A 9,982-nucleotide genomic window follows, 5' to 3' on the forward strand; every position below is an offset into this window, starting at 1 on the left:
ATGCCAGCCAACTTGACACTAGAGCCACAGCCTCTCAGTCACCATCTGAAACTCAAGGAAGGTCAGTACATAATTTTTGACTAAATATGAATGTTAGGGGTAGGGTTGTGAAAGACAGACCAAAAAAAGACATGGAACAAGGTCATAGAGTGTGACGTCAGGAATAAGAGACTGAATAAGGAAGCTGCCAGAGACCGAGTAGCATTGAGAGCTGCCATTAGCTGACCAAGGCCGGTGCATGCAAGCATGTTGAAGCCTTTATAAATTATACGATGCAGCACAGATTACCATCTTGTTAATCGGAAGGAAAATACTTGTATGTTTAGAGCTATCTGTTAGGATAAGGTGTGGATTTATGGACAAGTTGGCTCACTAGGAGTACAGTATAATGTATTGTGATTCAGTAGGCATTTCTTGACTGAAATTTTTATCTCCTTTTCTAAATAATCATACTTAAAGGGGTATTAGGATTAAGCTCCGGCATAAAGGACTTTTTAACTTACCATGTAAAGTACTATCATGACATGTTTGCCACCAGTCCCCTGCCGTGATTGTGTCCTTTTTACCATATTTCTCATTTTTCTCCAAATAGCAGAGAGTATGATTCCTTCCATATTTCTCAGTCTTTCATGAGTGTCAGAGTGTTCTTCCTTCTCATACTCTCGTGTGCTTTCTCATACTCTTGTGTGCTTTCTATTGCTATCCCATAAAGAATGTTCTCATTAACACTTTCCAACATCACAGCTAGTAGGGATGTTTCGGTGAACTTTGATCATAATAGTACGTTTCAACACTTGTATAGAAACATAGCATTTTAAATTTTACAACATCGACCAACAGCAGTTCTTTCTTCAGTAATCCAATAGGGGAAAAGGGACAACCATAGCCCATTCTAAGCTGACACAAACCCCGGACCATGACTCACACCCTTCCACACCTTCCCATAGTCTAATCCCATCCCCTGTAACCATAATTTTGCAATAGATAATGCTGTACTTACCTGTTCACTGTGTCACATGGAATTTGAGGTTCTGTATGTCCATTATAAGTCACGAAAGACAGGCAGTAGAGGCAAACGGACTTTTGTAGTTGACTAAACAGTGAAGTCTCCTTGAGCATGCAGTAGTACTCACCATCTTCTTCACTCGTTTATTCCTGTTGGTTATGGAGTAAGTGATGTAGGAATATATTTGTGTGTGTGTGTGTGTGTGTGTGCGTGCGTGCGTGCATGTGGTGAAATGTCTACAAGAATGTTTTTGCAGTAATATGTATGTATGCCTGTAGAATGGACTGTTTTTGTGTGTTTGCTTTTACAGTGGCATCTGTGTGTATGTGTTAGAAGAAATGTTTATGCATGTTTTCAGCAAAATGTGTAGATGTGCCTTTAGACTGGATGATTATATAGTATATGTGTGCTTATAGAGTGGAGTATACAGTATATATGTGTGGGTATAACAGGTATATGTATGTGCATAATATGTCTGTGTGTACTTTTTATGTACTGTCCACACCCTTCTTCATTTCTTCTGTATATAATTGGAGCTCCTACCCTACCTAGTTCTGTCTCAAACACATTCCGAGCAATACGGAGTGTTCTGCAAGATATACGAGAGACTTCTGGAGCTTATTCATGGGTTAATATTGAGCAACAAATGCCATATCTGCGAGTCCATTTCTCATCCTTCATAGAGCTACAGTTACAGAGGACTTTATGGGGGAATTTTAAGGCAAACAATTTTCACTTATCAGTAATTTTAGCTTCATAGTGGCTGAGAGTTGGACCCACGCTATAGCTTATTCCCCCCCCCCCCTTTTTTCCAGACTCAAAATTGACCCAAGAATAACCTGAAGTACCTCAGACATTTTTTAGAACACTCTGTATGTATTTTGGTCCATGTAGATTGTCCCGTGTCCACATTGATGTATAAATGGCGTCATCTTTCATATGTCTTCCATGTCACAACTGTTAATCTTAATATGTTATTTTTCTGAAGTATAGACAATAAATACCTTTTGGATACACTAGTGTTGTTCATGCCTTTGTGATTTTGAAGTACTGTAATTGTGTCCATAAAGGAAAGTGCCAAAAATTTTGTACATATTATACCATTTTAATTTAAAAGTATATAGATACAGATAACTGCCAGACAATATGTACGGTACCTATGGTTTTTGTTGTTGTTGTGGCCCGAGGCTCATCTGGATGTGATCCCAGTGGATTGCAGGCTGAAGTTGCGCCTCCTGCAGTCCACCATCCTTTTTGGCGAATAGGGAAGGAGCTGAGGGACATTTCTATAACCAGGCAGTGAACCCACCCAGTTATATCAGTGTCACTACTTGAAGGCGTCCCTCTCTAGCACCATGAGATCATGCACATTGGAATGCAGTTAGCGGTTAGTAACAGTAGCATTTGCAATCCTAGGCTCATTAGCATGTAAACTTGGTGGACTGCAGGCCAAGGCTGTCCATCTACAGTCCATGATTCTCCATTAGGGGGACGGGGATGGAACTGAAGGATGATTGGTGCCACCGTAGGAAGGTGTCCCACTCCAACACCAGTCAGTAGGTGAGCAAGGTTGATCCGAGTAGCATAACAGACTGATCTATGACCACTATGTGGATCAGTAACAAAAATAAGTTATGGAATGTGTCGTTTGAAAGACAAGAATGTGCTGACGGGTAAAGGATTCATTGCTCATAAATTCAGGTCTTAAAATCTCGAGTGAAGTAGGGCAAGAGATAGTTAAAAATGTACAGTATAGAAAAGTATTACGCTGCATTTCACTCAGGCCAATACATATTAAAGTGGGTAAAAGAGTTTATCACAGCAATATTAGCTTCTTGTGTATAAAAATGACACGATTACATGCATAATATGCTTTTGATATGTAAATTTCTGATGCAGATGGAAATTTTAGTCTGTTTTTGTATTTTCTGTGTAGGCTATCAAATAACAGTAGTTGTAGCTGAAGCCTCAGGTTCAGCTAAAATGTAAACCCGGTGGACTTCAATCTGGTTGCCCTTCCCGTTGGAGTCCTTAAACCACCAGGCGTCATTTGGTTTATGGTTACCACCTAGCGTAGTAATTGTTTTCTGAGTTACAGTATAACATGAAGGCGGCACTAGCCTACATCGAATTAATTTACTTGTAAGTGAAGACTGAAAGAATGCAAACAATAACGAGGAAGAAGAGAACCTTTGTTTAGCTTAAAATAACACCCTATTTGTATTTTCGTATGCTGGGAGAATTAGAGGAGCGATTCCCACAAATGCTCACATCCTTATAAGGGGGAGAGAGAGATTTGGAAGATTATGCGTCTAATAAATCTCTCATTTTGGCTCTATGCAATGAAATTTGTATTGGCTTGCATTCGAGTATGAGATACGAACTTCCACAACGACATTTCCCTTTTTTTGGTAGTAACTTCGAATAATTTAAAATAAATAGATGAACAAGCTTGCATGCATATGAATGCACAGTTTAAATTCATGCTTTTGGATCAATCATTGTGAATAGTTTCGATTCATTTAATGTCGAATGCGTGGAGCGCGACAATCCTCTGAGGTTAAGTGTTATGATTGTGAGTGGTTTGTTAATTCGTGTTTTTGTGATTATCGCAGACATCAAGAACTTTGCAATGATTCTCCCAACACCAGGAACTGTTAGTGGCTGACTTAAGTTATAAATCAAAGGCTGGAACTGTTTAAATGTGGGTTACGTGACGCTGCTGTGATGTCGCTAGTGATGGGAGATGAAGCTGCTTATTTTTATAATTCACATTTTCTCCCCAAACCAAGAGGGCATCACGAACGAAGAACTTTATAAGTGACAGACTTGAGATACGTATTAAAGACTGAAGCTGTTTTATAGATGCCGGGAAGATGGGGTCTCCGTGGAATAAGACTGCATCGAGTTCAGTGAAAGGTAAAATAATGGATATCTTAAAGTTACGTTACGCTCTGTTCACATTGTGTCAGTAATTGTTATAGCCCCAGGATCATGTGAAAAGTGAACCCAGTGGACTGCAGGTTGAACATGCCTGTCTGCAGTCCATCATCCTCCGTTTGAGGGGAAAGGGAAGGAATTTTGGACGAGGCGCCTAAAGAATTTCCCGGTGTCGTATGCACGGCGTAACATGCTGGAAGTTACCGTTCCGCTCAGTGAGCATGCGCCAATTGTCCTTTTAGCTGCTGTGTTGAAAGCATCCGCATGTTATCTCAAGTATTATGCCATTTATCAACAGCATTTTATGAAATACATGTGTCAGGGAGATAGTGGGATGCCTTATCGACCTACAGGTTATTATAAGGATATATAGATACGGTAATATAAAAAAATGTATGTTACAGGCAGATTGTGACATCAGGTATTTCGTGAATTAAGGTTAGTTTAGTTTAGGTTTGTTTGGGTTAAGTTGATCTAGGATAAAGGTAAGTTAGGTTGGTTTAGGTTTGGTTAAGTTAGATTAATTTAGACTAAATAGAGAAGGGAACGGTAACTTCCTGCATAGGTCACTCCGTGCATACACCAGTAGTGCCTGGAGATCTCGACGGTGATCATAATAATATCAGCGACCTCCAATATTTTCGTGCTTGTTGTTATTAGTTTATGTGTGTAGTAGGCGATATTTTTCGATATTTTGTATTTAGATAATTGTCATATATTTGTGTAAGTTTAGATACCACTGTCTTTCATGTTTGTGTTGTCATTAGGTCTATTTAAAGACCGACACAGGGGAGAACAGACTTTAAATGGAGTGCGGTGAAAATTTTATTGTGTATTTTAGAAGAGTAATATTCTAAAACCTATTAAATAAATATGTGGTCAGTACTCGAGTTCCCGGTATTCTCGTGTGCCTGGTATAAGTATGATTGAAGGTTGGCACTGTCTGGTGTAGTGTCTTCTTGGCTGCTTTGGTGTTCACTATATTCTTCCCATATACTGAAGGTGGCTGTCTGGTATTATCGGTGTGGCTGACAGTAATACCTCGTCAGTTTTTCTTCCTTGGTATAGTGGTGATGTGATGCGATATGCTGACTCTACACAGTATATCTACCAGTTAAAAAATATTACTTCTTGTCCCAACACTTGCCCCTTGAACATTGATTTAATTTTCAGCTACAGAAAACTCTACAAATAAGCTACAAAAAGAAAATCTGGACGAGGCTCAGGTGAAAGAACCGTATTATTTTTATTCTAACTTGGCCTAAAATTGCCATCCCTCCACTTTGCTGAGTTGTACTAGTAGATTATAATAAGGAGGCCTAGTCACGAAGAAGTACTATGGAAAGGATGTAGAACCTTAGCACAATCTTTCTGCCTCATAGCTACGTGAAATAAGCTACAAAATGACCAAGATCTGGGCCAAGTTAAGGTGAAGGAACCACAGTAGGCCAACTTTTTCACAATCAGCCGTAGAAAGTGACGAAATTCTGAGCCAGGTGAAGATGAAGCAGCTATAGAGAGCAAAAATCTTGTCACTCACTACAAACACGCCGATAGAAAGGAGCGAAAAATATGGATCGAGGTGATGGGAGTATAGAATGTCAACTTTTTCGCTACAAAGGACGAATATCTGGGCCAGGCTAAGTAAAAGAACTATAAAAAGGCAATATTTTTCTCTCACTGTACAGACACGCCGCTGCCTGCCTGTTGTCCCAGTCTGTGTACCTGTATTGCCTCGGCTGCTATTTTTATCCTTCAGTGCAATATTTTGGTGGAAATAATAACTCACGCGTACAGAAATGCCTAATGAATTTTTATTGCAGTACCCCCTCCCCTTCCCCCTCCACACACACACACACACACACACACACACATACACACACACACACACACACACACACACGCACACAGCCTCGCTTTCACAAACGCCCAGATTTTATTATTTCTAATGGCTAGGAACCGTATCTGTGTATTTTCTTAGCCTGTGTTGTGTATATATGGAAGGAATTTCGAAAGTTTTCTTTGAGCGGAAGATTTTCAATTTTTTTTATTTTAATGGAGAGGTTTTATAATTTTGTACTTTTTTTTTAATGCGAGGAAGAAGGAACCAAAGGCTGAGCCCGCAAAACAGTTCCCTCCAAGAAAAAAAAAATCAATACAAAAGAGAGCCAAATTCAAGATCCGTTCATTTCGAGATGCCTGGACACACTGCGTTTGAAAGACTGGAGATCATAGGAAGCAGGAAATACAGACAGAGGGAGACAGTTCCAGAGCTGACCTGTTGCATACAGGTAAATGAAGGACTGGGAGTAACGGTGTAACAATGAGGGACAGTATTTGTAGGGTCATAGTATCGTTTTAATACCGGCACAGGCTAGTTGTTGTTGTTGTTAATATGAGGAAGTATATGCGAAGGAAGGAAGTTGAAATATAGACACAAAATGGCGCCACTTGACCCGCGTAGAGGGTCGGTCATCCAGCACGTCACCCCCCCCCCCACAGCCGTGCCCTAACTATACAACTTTCACGTTAACTTGGCCTAGGGTTTCGTCCTTTACCTGTTTGTGTTACCTAGCACAATGGTTGAAAAAGCCTGTACTATAGTTCTATACCCTTTCCAGCACGTCTTCGTGACTAGCATTATAATCTAATGTTAATTTCTTGTTACAACTCAGCACTAAAGATGGAGAGATGGTAATTTTAGGCCAAATTAGAGTGAAAAAACCGTATCTATATCCATTCTACAGCACTTCTTCGTGACTAGTATCATAATCTAGTGTTAATCGATTGTTACAGCTGGGCTTTGATGATGGAGCGGTAATAATTTTAGGCCAAGTTAAAGTTAAAAAAAATGTATATGCTTCCCTCAGCAACCCCACTAGCTTATGCAGCACCCGGATCTCTTGCTGCCCTCCCTCACTCTTTCACAAATGCCACACAGTTACATCAGATTACTGTGTTTATGGTATTATCTTATTTGCCATGGATCAAAGACGGTTAAATACTTATTCTTTTCTTCCTTAGACAATTTCTGATACCGAAAATAAATAATGAAGATGAATTTTCATATGTGAAATTGGAATAATTAGGATTCATTTTTTTCTAAATTATGTGTAATTTGTGAACAATAACCTTAGTTCCCACTAAAATTCGAAATGTGTAGGAGAGAGAGAGAGAGAGAGAGAGGAGACAAACGTAAGACTAACTGTCAGTGCAACAGTGTTTTATTTTTTTCCTTGTTGCATTCAGTGACTCTATGGTTGATTGGTAATTTCATGAACGGGTTTAAATGTCCTCGCTTCCCCACACCAGCAGACTGAGCCGTGCCCAGACAACACAAGATAGGATACCGCAATGTACAAAACACCCGGTACTTCATTTATCCATATTGATCCCATGTTAAATGTATTATAGGTTTAAGTTAATGCATGTTTTTGTTGTTCACTGCGCCACCTTAGGCAGCTCTCTCTCTCTCTCTCTCTCTCTCTCTCTCTCTCTCTCTCTGCCCCTAAGCTATACCTCCTCGTTTTATAACGGTATCTTTATCCCACATCCCGGAAGTCTGTCTGTCTGTCTGTCTCTCTCTCTGTCTCTGTCTCTATTTCTCTCTCTCTCTCTCTCTCTGACTCTAGAACAGGGAATTCTTGCATCTAATTCCTTGAGTCGCGTTGGGAATTTTAGGGAGAGTTTATATACTGGAGAGAGAAGAGAGAGAGAGAGAGAGAGAGAGAGAGGGAGCAATAAGAGGAGTGAAATTAGCCTCTGTGTCTTTCATCCTACTCAGCAAACTTTCATCTCCCTCAGGAACCTCACATTAACTCTCTCTCTCTCTCTCTCTCTCTCTCTCTCTCTCTCTCTCTCTCTCTCTCTCTCTCTCTCTCTCTCTCCTTCTCTCATTCCTTTCCAGCACTCGCAATCAGTCTTTTCACATTGTCTGAGAAAGATGCAGATAGATAAATAAATGGAAAGATAAATAGACAGACAGACAGACAGACAGATAGATAGATAGACAGATAGATAGAAGGATACATATGCATATATAAATAAATAGAAAAATAATGGGTAAACGGAGAGAGAGAGAGAGAGAGAGTTAAGGAGGCTATTAAGATGATGAAAGGCTAAGTGTTGGAGAGGAAGGAAATAGGAAGGAAGGAAAGAGGGAAGGAGAGAATATAATATGGAGGGAAAGAAAAAAGGAAGGGTGGAAGGAAAGTAGGAGGGAAAGGAAAGAAAGAAAGCAAGAAGATAGGAAGAAATAGTGGCGAGAAGAAGGAACGAAGGAGGGAGGGAGGGAAGGAAGGAAGCAAGGAGGGAAGGAAGGAAGCAAGGAGGGAAGGACGAGGGGAAGGAAGGAAGGAAGGAGTGAGAACATTGTGTACACATTAACGGTGCTTAACCAGGCTATACAAAGCAGACACGATGGTTAGGTGTCAGACGCAGGTGTGTGTGAGTGTGTGTGTGAGAGTGTGTGTGTGTGTGTGTGTGTGTGTGTGTGTGTGTGTGTGTGTGTGTGTGTCTGTGTGTGTGTGTGTGTGTGTGTGTGGTTTCATGTAGGTATATGAGTGATCTTCTGGAGACTTTGCCTGGATGTGTGTGTGTGTGTGTGTGTGTGTGTGTGTGTGTGTGTGATTTCATGTATGTATATGAATGCTTTTCTGGAGAGTTTGGCTGGGTTTGTGTCTGTTTTGATATGATAGATAGCTGAGTAGACAGACAGACTGATAGGCAGATAGACAACTACAGTAAACAGATAGACAGATAGAAAGATAAAGATACACTGTCTGTCCGCGTTCTAGCTATTTTCATTCTCTCTCTCTCTCTCTCTCTCTCTCTCTCTCTCTCAATAAAACCCCCAATCCAGGTATTCAGTATAATTAACATTCTCATCTACCTGTAATTATGTATGCATGAGATCACACGTTAACACATTCCTGATTTGATCCCCCCCCCTTCTCTCTCTCTCTCTCTCTCTCTCTCTCTCTCTCTCTCTCAAATATTCCCCGTGCCTTTACTACTACTCCTTAAATTATCATATTCCTGTCTATATATTTATGTATTTATTTGTTTTGCCTCGGTAATAAACAAACGGATGCAGAACAAGTCAGAAATTTACAGTTGTTACGCACTCCCCCAAATATTTTCCCGCGCAAACTCCGATTTTAACTTCTTTTTTTTTTTAGCTAGTAATTTTGAGGTAGTTTGGAAAAGTTAATTTAGAGTTTTATTTGCCTCAGTAAATTGAATAGCGGGTTTGAATGACTTATTATAGGGCGATGTGTATTGAAGAACTTGAAGGTGTGTAGTCCAGATGTTACGACTCTCTCTCTCTCTCTCTCTCTCTCTCTCTCTCTCTCTCTCTCTCTCTCTCTCTCTCTCTCTTCGTGTATATATCTGTCTGTCTGTCTGTCTGTTAGCATCATTCTGTATATAAAAAATGACAATACTATGGCTCTGGATTCCTTCCATAGCAGTCTTCGTGACTAACATCATATTCTAGGGTTTATCTCTTGCTATATTTTAACATTAAGTTTGGGAGATGGCAATTTTACTCCTAGTTAAAGTGAACAGAATTAGTAACCAAGGAGATTCATTCCCACCCCAGATCGAAGACTCATTATGTTTCACTTACTCACTAGTAACCAAGGAGAATCGTTCGTACCTCATATCAAAGACTCACATTTCACTTAATCACGACTTGGTAATCAATTTCTATCGTAGGTGAAAATATCCAGCCAAGCATCGCCCCCACCTTCGCATATCGAGGTCGGCAACTCACGTCCCTCTACTTTCCCCTCGCCCAGCTCCTTCCCCTTCAAACTTTGCTTCCCCCGGGCTGCTGTGGCTGAGGGGAAGCGTTGGATCCCCTTATGAGTGAGGGTAAGAGGGCTGGATCCCCTTATGAGTGTGGGGAATAGAGGTGAATCCCCCTTTAACACATCTACATCCCCTTAGGCGGCTCTTAAAAGTTGGTGTAGACGCCCGTAAAGGACTTTGTTGTTTATGGTCTTACCCCGCCACAAACATACCTACATTACA

At 40.4% G+C, this 9,982-nt stretch overlaps 1 protein-coding gene across 1 annotated transcript in view; it reads left to right on the top strand.

Moving 5' to 3' along the window:
• Positions 1-9,982, top strand: part of LOC145411150 (zwei Ig domain protein zig-8-like) — a 74,155-nt gene continuing 64,173 nt past the window's right edge. Inside the window, exon 1 of the mRNA XM_080281205.1 lies at positions 1-61. Within this exon, the coding sequence (XP_080137331.1) occupies positions 1-61 (61 nt within the window). The remainder of the gene's footprint in view (positions 62-9,982) is intronic.

Source organism: Coenobita brevimanus, chromosome 88 (genome assembly GCF_032717465.1).
Source record: "Coenobita brevimanus isolate Jiangsu-jjx chromosome 88, ASM3271746v2, whole genome shotgun sequence".
In the NCBI taxonomy this organism is placed as follows: domain Eukaryota; kingdom Metazoa; phylum Arthropoda; class Malacostraca; order Decapoda; family Coenobitidae; genus Coenobita; species Coenobita brevimanus.